Source organism: Nyctereutes procyonoides, unplaced genomic scaffold, assembly GCF_905146905.1.
Source record: "Nyctereutes procyonoides isolate TBG_1078 unplaced genomic scaffold, NYPRO_anot_genome, whole genome shotgun sequence".
In the NCBI taxonomy this organism is placed as follows: domain Eukaryota; kingdom Metazoa; phylum Chordata; class Mammalia; order Carnivora; family Canidae; genus Nyctereutes; species Nyctereutes procyonoides.
This window is the reverse complement of record NW_026575049.1, coordinates 68922311-68937862: the sequence shown is the minus strand read 5'-3', so window position 1 is coordinate 68937862 and position 15552 is coordinate 68922311. Positions and strand designations below refer to the sequence as shown.

The 15552-nt window shown below is 43.0% G+C and overlaps 1 protein-coding gene across 1 annotated transcript in view; it reads right to left on the bottom strand.

The window, feature by feature from the left end:
- Positions 1–15552, bottom strand: part of ANTXR1 (ANTXR cell adhesion molecule 1) — a 197835-nt gene that overhangs the window by 107752 nt on the left and 74531 nt on the right. The window contains exon 10 of the mRNA XM_055328273.1: positions 6358–6456. Coding sequence (XP_055184248.1) covers positions 6358–6456 — 99 coding nt within the window. The remainder of the gene's footprint in view (positions 1–6357; positions 6457–15552) is intronic.

The window sequence follows — 15552 nt, the reverse complement described above, 5'->3', positions numbered from 1 at the left end:
GGATGAACATCTTGTAGCCAAGTCCTTGTAAATATTCCCAATTGTTTCCTTTTGATGAAGTCAAAGTGGAAATTCTGGGTCAAAAATGTATAAAAGCAGTTGCTTCTTTTTAAGAACTACCTTCTAAAAGATTGAGTGGTATCCCACCAATGACGAATGAAAACACCTGTTCCCCTATATTTTTGCCAATACCAGGCATTGTATTGTTAATCTTTGCCAGGTTAATAGATTATTTCAATTTGCATGTCTTTGCTTACAACAAGCATTTTCCACGTTTGCTGACCACTCTTGTTCTTGTAAATTTCCCTTTCTTAGCTTTCACCCATTTAGGTGCTCACTATTTTTTTTTTTTTTTACTGATTTTAAGAGCAGATTGTATATTAAGGTTATTGACTCCTTATTTGTTATAGGTCTTTTAAATAATTTTGCCAGTTTTCTGTTCCCTTTAGATTTTGAGGGGGCGGTAACAGAAAAATTTTTTAAAAATGTAAACTATTAAATTTTTCCTTTATTCTATCTCCCTCCAGTGCTATGCTTAAAAAGCCTCCCCCTACTAGAAAAACTGTGTAAATGTTTATTTTTGTGTCCTTCTAGAACTTTCATAGTTTCATGTCCACATTTAAATTTTTCATCTGGAACTTGTTTCTATGTAAGGTGTGAGATAGAAATCTCACTGAATTGTTTTTCCAAGTAGCTAGCCAGTCATCTCAACACCACTTTGGGGGGAATAATCCATTTTTTTTCCTGTTGATTAGAAAGGTCACTTTATTTTATATTAAATTCACATAAGTGTTTGTCTCTCTTTATGGACTTTGTTTTTCCTGTTCCAATGCTCAGTTTGCCTTCTGCGGCACCAGTTATACATCATTTCAATTACCAATTACTGCAGCTCTTTTATACATCTTAAAAATCAGCTAGGGCAAGTTTCCACATTTTTCTTGGCCATTCTTGAATGTTCATTCTTCCATATAAAGTTTAGAATTATTCTGTTGATTTAAAAAAGTCCCATTGGAATTTTCATTGTAATAGTTTTAAAAGTAAATATTAATTTGAAGAAAATTGATGTCTTTATAGTACTCAGTTGCTGCTCCATTTAATAATAGTAATAGTCATAATTGTTAATTAATACCAGCAGCCAACAATGATCCACTGCTTTCTGAGTGCCAGGCCCACTTCTAAGCTCCACTTCCCACATTTAAACCTCAAAGCGATTCATGAAAGAGGTGCTTTTATTGCTATCCTCATTTTACAGAGAGAGAAAGTAAGGCATGGAGATGTTAAATAACTTGCCACGGTCACACAGGCTTAGGCCAGGATTCTTCTCCTGGGTGGTTTGGTTCCAGTGCGTATGTACGCATGATCCTATGCTGCTTCTCGGTTTACTTCTACTTTCATATCCCTCACCAAGTTTTCTCACTTTCTTCCTATGTATCTTCACCAGTTTGATTATATTAGTTCTTACTTAATTTTTTATGTTGTTCTATTTCTCGTGGGATGCATTCTAATCGATCATTAATGAACTCTGGCAAAACTATTGATTATTATAAGGGAGTTATTTTTATTTCAAAATTATCCAGTTTAATAACCTTTTTAGGTGAGTAGTTAATCGATTCTCTTTAATTTTCCAGAAGGATACAACCATGATTTCAAAGCCATGACGTTTGACCCCCTTTTCTCTACTTAGATCTCTCATTAGTTTTCTTGTGTTATTGTGATAACTATGGCGTTGCCCAGTGCAGTAGTCACGGCAGCTACAGACATGGAAGTTAAGTCTAAAATTCGGTTCCTCAGTTGCACTAGCCACATTTCAAGTCCTCAGTAGCCACATGTGCCTTGTGACTACCATTTAGCTACCATTTTATAACATTTCCATCATCACAGGAAGTTCTACTGGACGGCTGCTAGAATGCTCAGATCAATATTAAATAAGAATGGTGAAACAGGTTGTCCTGTTTTTTCCTTCCTGACTATAAAACGGATATCTCTATCCGGTGATTTACTATTCAATGCTGTTGGGTTTTGAATTCACAAATATAGATATATTTTTTATTGTGTTGAAAAAGTTTTATCCTGTTTATATAGTTTTCGAAAACTATATATTTTTAAAATTTGGAATGGATGATGAATTTTAATACTTTCTTGGAATAAAAAAGTTTTGCTATGCAAGAGACAGATTCTCTCTCATTCTTCAAAATTGGCTTAACAATGCTGGTTATTTTTAGATACGTTGCTGGATTTTGTTTGTCAGTATTTTATTAGATGTTTGTCATCGATGAGCTTGATCTCAAATATTCTCTACTTCTACCGTCTTTGACCAGTTTTTTAAAAAATGAAGATTATATAATTATTTTAAAATGAATTAAGATGCTTTTTCTCTATATGTTTTGTGTTTTAGATATGCATCACCTGTCCCTTAATGTCTTGCAAAACTTGGGCAAAAAGAATCTGGCTTTGGTGCTTTGGCTGGTTTTTTTTTTTTTTTTTTGTCTCTCTTTTCCAGTTCATGCATATCATTTTCACCTGTGTCTAATCACACTGCTAAATTCATCCATTATATTGCAATTCAGTGAATAAACTTTCTCGACTCTAGAATTTACACTAGGTTCTTCTGTAGATCTGCTTTTGTTGAATGGTCTTCCCCTTGGTCTCACTGATCTCTTTACACACTTTACATGTGTTTATTTACCTGCTCTTTTAAATTGTTCTTTCTTGTTCTCCTGCTTTTTTCATTCATCGTCACGTGGCTGGGCATTTGGTGCTGTGAGCACTTTTTCAAAGTGGGTTGTTGGCTGTAGGAGTGCTATACGTTGGGTTGGATGTACATTGCCACTGCCAGGGCCACAGGGATCAGAATAGTCATGGACACATTTTAGGGTTTGTTTCCTGCCTTGGTGCTTCTGTATCATGTAGGTGGAATAATACCTTATTCTTATCTCCCTGCTTCTTTGAGTCACTGAGCAGCCAATGCTTTTTCCAATCTTAATCTGTGGTATAGCCCTTTGGAGCTGAATTTCTGCAGGGGGCTCTGCTCTAGCCTGCTGCCCTGCACAGGCTGATGTCCTACATCTGCATCAGTATAGGCAGATTCTCAGGACTAGAGAGCCTCCAAAGCTTTGCTTACTGCAAAGACTTTGCATTCCCTTTTGTGTTTCCTATATCTGAGAGTTTCCTTCTTTTGAGTAGGGTTACACATTATAAAATTTTTAAAAGATTTTATTTATTTAGAGTGGGAATGGGGGGAGAGGCGGAGGGAGAGGGAGAGAGAGCCCATACTGGCTGGGAACGATTTTGCTCAGCTCAAGGCTGTGACCTTCTTCAGAACCTGCAGAACATCACCCAAGGAGCAAAGATTCCCTTCATTGTTTGTGGGGACTTCAATGCAAAGCCAACAGAGGAGGTCTACAAACACTTTGCTTCCTCCAGCCTCAATCTGAACAGTGCGTACAAGCTGCTGAGTGCTGATGGGCAGTCAGAACCTCCGTATACTACCTGGAAGATCCAGACCTCAGGGGAATGCCGGCATACACTGGATTATATCTGGTATTCTAAACATGCTCTAAGTGTAAAGTCAGCTCTTGATTTGCTCACAGAAGAACAGATCGGACCCAACCGGTTACCATCTTTTAATTATCCTTCAGACCACCTGTCTCTACTGTGTGACTTCAGCTTTAATGAGGAACCTGATGGACTTTTATTTACAAAAAAAAAAGAGAGAGAGAGAGAGAGAGAGAGAGAGAGAGAAGAGCCCAATGTGGAGCTCAGTCCCAAGACCCTGAGACTATGACCTGAGCTGAAATCAAGAGTCAGACACTCAACTGATGGAACCACCCAGGCATCCCTGCAATTTTTAAAATCATATTTTATCTAGAATTTCTGGATCTATTATGTTGAATGCAAATCCAGAAACTGTTTTAGATTTCTAAGTTTCTACGTTGATCTGCTGATCTTAATTTTTAAGCAATGGCAAGAAAGGTATGAGAGAGGTAGGTATTAAGCTATGCTTTTTATTTTCTGGTTATGTTTATCATCAAAGAATATATTTAAATAAGTTCTACCTTTTGGCATTAATATGCTGGCATTTTTATTTGTGTCTTAATACAATAGATGTTTAAGGACATTCACAGCCATTTAAAAACATATTTATATATCTGTTCTATATAATTTTTTTATTATTCATTCAAAGACTTGGAAAGTCACGTTAGCATCTCCCACTATAAATATAATCTTTCAATTTGTTCCTTTATGTGTCGCAGTTTTGGCTTCATGCAATCTGCTATTGTATTATTTGTTGAAGACTCTGGGGCCTGCATCACGTTTGAACTGCCTGGAGCCACAACAGCCCTAGTTTTGTTACTGGGAAATCAATTAATCTTTTTCTGATCAATAATGGCATTATATTCTCTTCCTGTTATAAAATGTAATGCAGCATTTAAGAAAAAAGTCTTGAAAGAGGAAATACATACTATAAAAGTGAAAATAATATTTTAAAACTTGGGATCTAGAGATGGGAAAGGAGAATGGGAAAAGTAAAGGAATCTAAATTTATTTTATTTTACAGAGGTGACTCAATAGGGACCGCTGCAGTCATAAGGTGGAGAGAAAAATGGAGATCCGACTATGTTGCATTTTCAAATTTATTTATCTCTTCTGTCCTTCACAGTTTCTTGTTCGTATCATTTACCGAATGGAAGTGAGTAGGAGAATTAATAAATGAAGGATGAATGGTTTTTTCAAATTACAATTTTTCCCCCTCGGGATATTTTTAATAACCGTATGTTTGAGTGTAGGAGTGTTGCTTGCAGGATGTCATATGGCTGAGTCACTGCCTCCCTCTGCTCCAAATTGTCAGCACAATCAGGCTCCAGCCAGATTCCCTACCCCTGTGGCCCTTATTCGTCCTTGAACGTGAATGAGGTGGAGAGCCTGTGCAGGTGTTTACAAGTATGTATTAGGAGAGGAAGGGAGGAGGGAGAAAGAGGATGTGCTGGGTTTCCCAAGGAACAAAATTTCAAGGAGAAGCTGGAAAACAAGCCTTCGGGATGTCCCTCTACAAGTCCAGGGTACATCTGCAGTTCATGTTATGCTAGCACAGCATCTCTGTGTAACCTTTGGGGCAATGGCAACACTGCACCCCATTTCCATTCATCCTTAGAGAGGGGTTGGGTCCGGAGGCTCGCGCGTCTGGGAAGCCGACTTTGGAAGGCTTGACATCTTTGAGGCTAACCCTCAGGAGTTTCTCATCTTAGATTTGAGATTGGGGCTAAGAAGAGAGGAAGAGAGGGCAGGTGTACTCGAGCGACAGCACAATCGAAAGGGAAGAGAAGGCAAGAAGTCGGTAGAGGGCAAAACCCCAACTTTCATGCTACGACCGTTTAGGAATTTTTTTTTTTAAATGTTTTCTAATAGCATGCACTTTTGGGATATGTGAGAGCACTTCCAAGTATCAAGAAAACGAACCGAAAGTTTCAAATGTTTGGAATTAGTCCAAGGCCAGGAATTCTGGATGTTTGTAAGGAACGTTTGTGAGGATGTTGGCCTATCTCTGTTTAAATAGGCAAGTGGTCTTAAGAAGGCAAACCCCTAACTCTTCCTTTTTAAAAGCAAGACAGCACCTATGCCACGAGGCTACCAGGGAGCTGACGTGAGGGTCCCCACCGAGCGAGCAGACGTGTGGCTCCAGCCGGGCCCCGTGATCTTTCGACCCCCCAGGGTCACTGTGGCACGCACATGTGAAGCATCTAAGAGGACACAGCATTACACAAAATGTGTAATGTGTAAGAATACACCATTTGTCACTGCAGATACCGAATCGTAATTGTCTGTGTGATGGATGCCAGATGTGACTCAGAACCGTGCCCGTGCACGTGCGCCCCCAAAACCAGATGCCCCGCCTCGCCCGGGCGCGACACGAACCACACGCGCCCTTAAATGAAGCACCTGCCTGCTACGAACGCCTTGAAGAGCACCAGGTTACGGAAATTCACTTCTCGCATGAAACGCACCTCGCCTTCCCCCACGTTCCTGTATTTCATGTCAGGTACTCACCATGATGAGAGTTTCTTGGCCACTCCAGGCTCGAATCATCCAGATTGGAAAAGCTTCCAGAGTCTACACATGCAAGCCTAACAGTCTGGCTTTTGGTTTATTCAGAATTAATGAATTCAGACTGTCTATTCCGCACGGTTACGCGCGACGTGACCCAGGCCTCTGCGGGGACATGCTGGCCTCTCCAGGGAGGCCGCGGTGGGGGCCCGAGGCCCGGCGGCGAGGCCTTGGGGGACAGGGCCCTGCTGGGGCGCCCGGGGGTGGCCGAGCCACCCCGACACGGCCGAGGAGCCACAGCTGCGCGGGACTTACTGAGTGTGACGGACTCGTTGATCTTGAAGCTGCAGAGGACCCTGTCCACGTTGCGGGCGTGTCGGAAGCCGTTTCCTCTCACCACTACTTGGAACGATTCTGAAAGGAGTAAGGACAAGTCGTGTCATCATCTGACTGCGGTCCGTTAACCCCAAGTTGCCCCCGCCCTAGTGGGGGGCACTGGTTGGCCGCCTCGCCAGGCTTAAGGCCTCGGGGCCCGGACTCGGGTGGGCAGCCAACAGCCGGGGTGCCCTTGGCCACCCACTCCCACCTGCTCGCTGCGGGCCGGAGGCGGCGTGCGATGTCTTACTTGGGGTGCCCACCCTTGCCCTGGCCGTGTTTCCCCTGCCCGGAATGCCTCGGCCCCGCTTCTCTATCCACCCAAATCTTGCCCATCTCTCAAGTCCTGGCAGCTTTGAAGGCTGTGACCCTGAAGCCGGGCCCGCAGCGGGGGGCGCCCTCCCCTCGGCCCCCATCGGCTCAGCACCCCTTATGTCGGTTTACGTGCTGGACTCCCCTGCAAGGATTTCTTTAGAGCCCGAGGGGCCCAACAGTTTTTGAAAATCGCCGCCTCATGCCATCCCCAGTCTGTCCTAAACGCTGTGGCAAGTGATTGTGCACTGAAGGCGGTGTCTTTTCTTCCACGACTAGAACAATGTTCCTTTAGGTTGGGAATTATTTGATCCTGCTCCAGGTCCCCTTGTCTCTGCTGGGCACACAGCACTAGCACCCAGGATGGCGTGGGAATAGTTGTACTGAGCAACAAGTCAAGATCTTGCTTATCCGGGGGCCACTGTCCTGCACCGTCTGCCGGAACTGACGATGGCTCCTCCGGGTGGCACCGGCGTCTCTCAAGACAGGAGAGTGACTAACTGCAGGTGTCTGCCCCTGCATACCAAGTTCACGTTAGCAGAATGGGTGTCGAACTCACATAGTTAAGAGAACCCTTATGAAGTCCAAATAACCATCCTTCACAATAGTCTTACAAAAGGAAAATAAATCAGCTAAATTATTAGCTTAGAAATATTCTCTTAAATTTGATAGTAACTAATAGCCCATGCTCTACTTTCTTCTTCTTCTTCTTCTTCTTCTTCTTCTTCTTCTTCTTCTTCTTCTTCTTCTTCTTTTCTTCTTCTTCTTCTTCTTCTTCTTCTTCTTCTTCTTCTTCTTCTTCTTCTTCTTCTTTTTGGTCATGTTTTGGTGTATAAAGATTGGGGCTTTGGATTATGTTGTGCGGTATATAAAAAAGAAACCAGACTAAAAGTCAGAGGGAAAAGGCAGTATTTGTAAAACTGGATCTTGAGCTGTAAATCGCCATACAAATGGACATTTTTTGTTGGAAGAAGAATGGGATTAGAGAACTAGCATGTGGGACTCTTCCAAACTTTAATAAGTGCCATGAGTGCTAGTCACCTTCGTTCTCAGGAAACTAATTTAGAGATCGCGGATGCCGAGATACTAATATCGGATGCTAAAGGCCCCCCTCATCGTGCGTCAGCCCCGTGCTAAGCCTCGTATGTGTTCAACGTCTTTTGTGCCTCAGCACAGCCCAGGGAGGTACAAATGAGAAAACTGATCTGAGTGAGGTTAGGTAATTGGTCCCAGATCACGTTATCAGAGGGGAGCCGGAATCAAAGTGCGCCGGGCATCAAATGCCAGGCCCTTCGGACTCAGCCATTAGGTTGAAATGGAGCCCCACCGTCTTGTGACAAATGGCCACTTTAGAGACCGATGTCGTGATTTTTAAAAGCACGAATTATACATAAATATTTATGTTAGTGGTAGACAGGTTTTCTGTCTCGTGGAAAAGGGAGTCTGGCCGGGACGGGGAAGCAAGAAGTTGAAACCCACGCAAGAGAAGCCAGAGGCTCTGCAGGTGCCACCAACAGTACGAGTTAGAACAGAATCCTTTTTGGAAGTAGGAAGGACCTTGACAATAAGGAGATGGAGGTTTCGACATCCTAAGTGACCTGCTCAAGGTCATGCAATTCAGAAGCAGCAAAACTGGGAGTATCCAAGTGTTCACTGCCTTAGTTTTGAGCTAGGATAATTAAGGTCATGGGCAAATGGTTTTTCGGGACCACAAGTCCTGTGGATATCAAGGCTTAGCATATGCATGTTGACACATATACACAATTGCTAAGTTTAGAAGGACGGACTTAATTTGTTTAGAATCCTGCCAGGCATGGGGCTGACGACACAGTTGCTTCAACAAGCCTTCTACTACGTGTCAAGCACTGTGGGAGAATCTTATCGTATCTTATTTACTCTTTAAGCCTGTAGAAAGCCTATAGAAACCTACTTCTGTTCTTTATTTTGGACATGAGACATCCAGTAATCTGCCGCTGGACTCTTTTGCTGATGCAAAATGTTTTTCTGCCTCACTGCCGGGCTTCTTCTCTTGTTTCCTCAAACATTAGCGGAAGGAGACAAGACTCTGGAAATGCAGGCCACGTGCCAAGCTCTCTCCTCTAACACCATGTTCTAGCATTACCCGTTCAGCTGCTGAGTCCTCTATACAAAAAAAAAAAAGGCTGCCCACATGTCTTCTTGGCCTGACCCCAGGGTATTTAGAAAGAAAGCCAGCCGGAATCCATGACGTGGCAAGGGTGGAAACCAAACGATGTAACCCCTTCGGCCTGGGGAGATTGTGGGGGAACCGGAGCTCCGGGAAGCATGGTAGAGCCCGGGCACGCTCCCACCCTGCTGGGTGCAGCTGCTGTGTTCCTGCGCACATTTGGTTTCCAGAAGAGCCCAAGCGTCTGACCCTGCAGCCTGCCTGGAATGTCAGCCCTTCGCACATACAAGTTATATAACCAAACTCTGTCTCACGAGTCTGCCAGCAAGTGAGAACCAGGACACCCCAGCACCAGGACAGATGATTTAAGTTCATTTATCCAGAAAGCCCTGAACCTACCTTTCACAATACGTACAGCTAAGTGTTTTTATGCAATTTGCCTGTGGGGTGACGGCTCCTGCAAGAAGTGTTTAGGGGTTGTAGGGCTTTTGGGGGCAGGAATTTCGACTCGAAAATGATCTCTAATCCAATCTTTTAAGATATATATTCTTTGAGGTGTATGTTTATCATGATTCTTTCCTCACTTTATTCTCAATCATAATTTAAACTTCCCAGTGGTCGAGGCCATCATTTCTATTTCTGAAAGGTTTTTGAGCGTGCCTAACCCGGGGCTGAGTGGGTCCCAGTACTGAAATAAATAATAGACATATCTTGGTACAGAAAAGGAATAAAGAAGAAGAAGAAGGTGGTCATTGTTTCATGTAGGGTCAGGTCTAATCCTGCTTATTTTCTGAGGCTTAAAAAAGTCAATGCCTGAGAAGATGCTTCACACCATTACTCATTAGGGAAACGTAGATCAAAACCACAATGAGATATCACTCCGTGCTAACGTGAATGGCTGTAATAAGAGAGATGGGCAAAAACAAGTGCTGGTGAATAAAGTAGGAGCCTCAGACGTTGCTGCTGGGAATGCAAAATGGTGCAGGTGCTTGGTAAAACAGTTTGGCAGCTCCTCAAAAAAGTAGACATACAGTTACCGTAGGACCTACAAATTTCACTCGTAGGTGTCTACTCAAGAGAACTGACCATGTATGTCCACACAAAAACTTGTATGTGTATGTTCATAATAGCACTATTCATATAGCAAAATTCATTATAGAAACAGCCCAAGCGTCTATCAACTGAAGACCACGGCATTCATACAATGGAAAATTATTCACCCAAGAAAGGAATCAAGTTCTGACCCACCCTACGACATGGATGAACCTTGAAAACATGGTGCCAAACGAAAGAAGCCAGACATGATAGGCTGCATGATGTACGATTCCGTTGCATTTCATTTCCATATGAAAAGTTTAGCAAATCCTTAGAGAAAGAAAATCAACTGGCAGATGCCAGGGCTGCAGGGAAGGGGACATGGGGACTGACTGCTTAATGGGCGTGGGTTTCTTCAGGGAGCGATGAAAATATTCTGGAATTAGATAGTGGTTATGGTTGTACGAGTTTGTGTATATAATACAAACCACTGAATTGCACTTTCTGAAAGGGTGAATTTTATGGTACAGGAGTTAAAGCTCAATTTAAAAAAAGAAAAAAATGAAGTCTGTGAATAACTGGATAAACTTATTCTATCCTGTCCCCTCCCTTTGTTTCTTTGATTTTGTTTCTTTTCCTTTTTTATTTTTTGAAATATGGAGGGGCGCCCTGGGGGGCTCAGTGGTTGAGCGTCTGCCTTCAGCTCAGGCCGTGACCCTGGGCCCCCCCGGGATCGAGTCCTGCGTCGGGCTCCGGGTGCATGGAGCCTGCTTCTCCCTCTGCCTGTGTCTCTGCCTCTCTCTCTGTGTCTCTCACAAATAAGTAAATAAAATCTTTTAAAAAAGAAAGAGAAAAAGAAATGTGGAACAGAGTTTTGAGATGATATGAATAAAGATCACCTATTATCTGCAGGTGAGAGTATCTCATGATCTGAAAACGAGACATGTGTGTATTCTCCATGTGCTCTGGTCACCTAAAATTTCTGTGCGAAATTATTGCTACTGCTGTTTCCCCTTATGAGACAGTTTGAATTCACTTTCCTATTAGATGCTTAATGGACATTAAAACATAAGAGACTGATGAGGGTTCAGTGCCCTCTGATACCTACATTATTCTAGAACTTTTAAATTTTATAGCTATTTGATTATAACAGCATTAGTGAGATATAACTGACATACAATAACGTGCATATAAAGTTATATAGTTTGTTTTATTTTTTTTAATTTTTTTATTTATGATAGTCAGAGAGAGAGAGAGAGAGAGAGAGAGAGAGAGAGAGGCAGAGACACAGGCAGAGGGAGAAGCTGGCTCCATGCACCAAGAGCCCAACGTGGGATTCGATCCCGGGCCTCCAGGATCGCACCCTGGGCCAAAGGCAGGCGCCAAACCGCTGCGCCACCCAGGGATCCCTAAAGTTATATAGTTTGACAAATTTGGACATACGTGTACAATCATGGGACAATACCACCATCAGGATAGTGAACACATCCGTCGTACTCAGAAGTTTCCAAGTGCCCTTTGTAATCTCTGGCTCCTGACCACACAACCGCTGATCCCATGCAACCACTCATCTGCCTCTGTTGTTGTACGATTAGTCTGCATTTTTAAAAGAATTTTATGTAAATGGCATCATTACAGTAAATAACTTTTTTTTTTGGTCTGGCTTCTCTTACCCAGCATAATTATTTAAAAACTCACCCAGACTTATCAAGATTTAGGCAGAGTCTATGCCTTTTTATTGCTGAGTATCATTCATAGTATGGATAAACCACAATTTATTTATCCATCACCAAATGTTGATGAACGTTTGAGTTATTCGCAGTTTTTGGCTCTTAAAAATTAAGCGGCTACAAACTTTCGTGTGCCAGTCTCTCTCTGGATATAGACCTCCTTTTCTCCTGGATAAATACCTGGGAGTAGAACTGCCAGGTCAGATGACAGGTGTAGTGTGTTTCAATTTTAAAGAAACGGTCAGGACTATTTTCCAAAGCGACCGTGTTATTTTACATTTCCACTAACAGTCCTGACAGTCCCGCCTCCAAACAGAAACATGTTTAAACGAAAAGGAAGGGCCAAGCAGAGAATTAAACAAGCCACTCCAAAGAGGTGCCTAGGGGCCAGGCTGGAGCTCTCTGAACACAATGAAATGCGAAAGAAATGAAACCACTGTTTGATGTCGCTCAAAAGTGTCTGTGCTGAGCACCCAATTCCAAACGGTAAACAGGAGGCCTAGCAAGGCCTTCTTTCTGCACGAACCCACCCAGTTTGACTACCAACAGTGGGAAACCACACAGTAGGAACGGGACAGTTGCTTCTGAAACGACAACGTGAGGAGCTAAATATAATCTCCTTCCGTGTCTGGAGTACAACAACTTCATACGTACAACAGTTGGCAGGCTGCACACTTGATTCCAATTAGTTCCTTCCTGGAGGACTTGCTTACATAGAACGCTGGGAGTTTGAGGCCAACTGAGTGGGACCAGAGGAAAATTATACTTAGGCCAAGGGTGTGATTCCTGGAGAGGAGCTGAACTAGGCAAGGCCAATCTAACAAGGGGCTGCTCTCCTCACTGCAGGGGCTAATCTGCACAAATATTTAATTGAGAACTTTTAAAAAGAGACGTGGAATTATTTAAAAGCGGGTAATGTCAAAGGTGCTCTAAAGGCTCTCCCACAGCAGGGGACTTCCTACATGGAGAGCAGGAACTGTAAATACAGGCAATACAGACATGAGCACCACACTAACCATGCTGGGGTATTGGGGTGACAAAGGGGAATGGTGGGGGGTATGGTGAACGGGTAAGAGTCCGTGCTTCTTTTAAAAAGAGAAGTTATTAGGCTCCAATTAATCATCACCTTGCAATAAATATGGGCCCAGTGTTACTAGATTTGATTTTTCAAGACAAGGTGGGAATCGGAATTCTTAGGTAAAATCAGATTTTTAAATATCAGCAATTATTTTTAATAAATAAAAGTGCAATTCAGTGGTTTGTATTATATACACAAAGTTGTACAACCATAACCACTATCTAATTCCAGAATATTATTATATTATAAGCTGGTGTTTTGTTTTATTTTATGTGTGTAGATCAAAAAGAACCTGTGTGCAGACTGGAAAGGGCTTGTAGGCTGCCCATTTATAACCTCTGGCACTGCAGGAGTTCTGGGAAGGCTCTTGCTCCAAATAGTTGAACTCATGACATTGAATGAAATTCTTTTTGATTAGAGCAGATTAGATACCCTTCTCATTCCCTTTCCCCATAAAGACTTCCTGTTAACATGCAAAATCATGCCAGGTATACTGGATTCTTGGCCAGTATAAAAAAAAAATCAGCCATTAATGCCTGAGCTGAAATTGAATTAAGACTTTAGAAAAATTCAAGTTATAAAGGACATCGAAAGGGTGATGGCATACGGTTACAAATGGCCAATGCTCACATAATTCTACGGGTGGAGAGTTGAGAGCAGCCACTCCTCTGCTGGAAAGTTTTAGTTGTAAATGTTCCACGTGTTAAGCCAAAATTTGCCTCCCTGATTTCCTCCCCAGCTTCTCCATGGTGGTCTCCTCAAGCTACACATAATAAAGCATAAGAATTCCTTTCCGCATGAGAATTCTTAAATATCCGAAGACGCTCTCGCAAGTGTCTCCGTTCTGTGCGTGAATCTCCATGGTTACTCCAGTCCTCGCTCATTCCACCAGCATCTCGTTACTGCTCCTGCTGCTCTTGGAGCAGATCTCCACCCTAGTGCCTCACGTGTGCCTTGTACTTATGCGAACATAAGACCGTCCCCTAGAGCAGGCTGTGAGCTTCACGGGTGGTTGGGAGCAAGCGCTCTGGATTTGTGTACCCCTAACTTTTCATATTGCTTGGGACATAGTAGACGCTAAGAGGTGATGGAGAGCAAGAAGGGAGGAAGCTCGGAAGAAAAGAAAATGGGAAAGCAAGAAAAAAAAGGAAGGAAAAAAAAGAGGAAGGGAAGGAGGGAAGAAGGAGGAGAAAGAAAGAAAGAAAGTAAAAAAGAAAGAAAACTGATCAGTGAATAAATTTTTAGTACTGTTTCCTGATCCATCACCGCCTCTATGGGCACACCTTTGCCAGTACCATTTTTAAAATGTGGGACTTGGAGCCATGGTCTGAACGTGGCACAGCAGGACGTGAATTAGTTCTCTTAACCCGGACATGGGGTGGCTGTCGATGCGCCCAGAGATCTCATCGGCTGGCTTCCCACCCCCCCACCCCAGGGGTATTCTTACTGGCCATCAAGATAGCTGTCTTTCTCCTTGTTTTTTCTTTTCCCCTAAAAGAACAGCTACTCAGTCGGGTCTCCCCAAAGTGCCATATGAACCCAAGCTCCCCACTTTGTATTTGTCTCCTTAAATTTCGCCCTGTTATTTGCAGCCTGACCTATAAAGATCTGTGCTGGACCTCAGTCTTGCTGTCCACCCAGCGCATTCATTATCTCGCTGCCTCTCTCAGAGCTCAGTTTGCTGTCAGAGCTGTGGCTGTTGCTGAGCTGCCGGGGAGAGCCAGCTGAGATCATGGTCTTGGGGGAACGCAATTGTCAGCAGAGAGTGTCTTGAGCAGGACAGGCCTGGGTGGAGCTCGGCAGACACGGCCAGGGCTGCTCGGGGGACCCAGGAAAGGATGCGATTCACAGACAGGGGAGGGGGCTGAGAGGAAAGATTTCTGATGAAAGTGAACTCTGCCTTTTTCACAGATTTTTCTAGGGCTCCGTGCCACCATGCTACTTCAGAAATATGGACCATCAGTTACTTCCTGTTTCTTTCTGCCTCTGACACATATTGAGTTAATCATCTTGCAGGTGCTCTGAACTTCATCAGTGTTCTCCCCAGTTTGGGTTCAGCAGGCAAACACACGGGCACATTTTTCTCATCTGGGTATGTTGTCAACATCACGATTCTCGCGTTGACCTTGCATCCTCATTAAAATGATGTCGATGATAATGATGTTGCCTCGTTCTGTACAACAGCTTATGCTTTTTTTCAAAGCATTTTCATGTAAATTCCTGGGTCTTCACAGTAGCCCGATGAAAATCAGAGAGCAAGTGTGCTCAGGTCTACCTGACAGGTATTCACCGCTATGGACAAAGAAATGGGCGCCAGTGCTTCGGGAAAGCCACTTACTCCAGAGAATGGCCAGCGATAGACCTTTGGGGAATCCATGGAAGGACTTTTGGGGTCAGGGTATCTTTTGGCAGTTTCATTGCCCTTAGTAAAGTTATTCTCTAGCATGTTTTAATCCTTATGATTTTCATTCAAGAGAGGTGGGAGCTTGCCTTTTTCAAAAGCTAGGGCTAGCTTCCATTACTGTGTCTTGTATTCATTTTTTCTTCGTAAAAAATAAAGGAAATAGAATTGGATAGTTTACTCTGATACAGGAAATTACTGCTGGTTTATAACATATGCAGTATTGCAGATAAGCCAGAGATCTTAAAAAAATCTAAAGAAGGCTTCCTTGGATTGGACTGACCAGAGATTTGTCTATTTTATTGGTTCTACAGAAGAAACAGCTCTTGCAGTGATTTATCCATTGAATTGCTTTCATCTGTTTACATTTATTAATGCATGTAAATCTTTTCTCCTTGTATTTCCAGAGTTCAAAAAATCTTTTACTTAATTC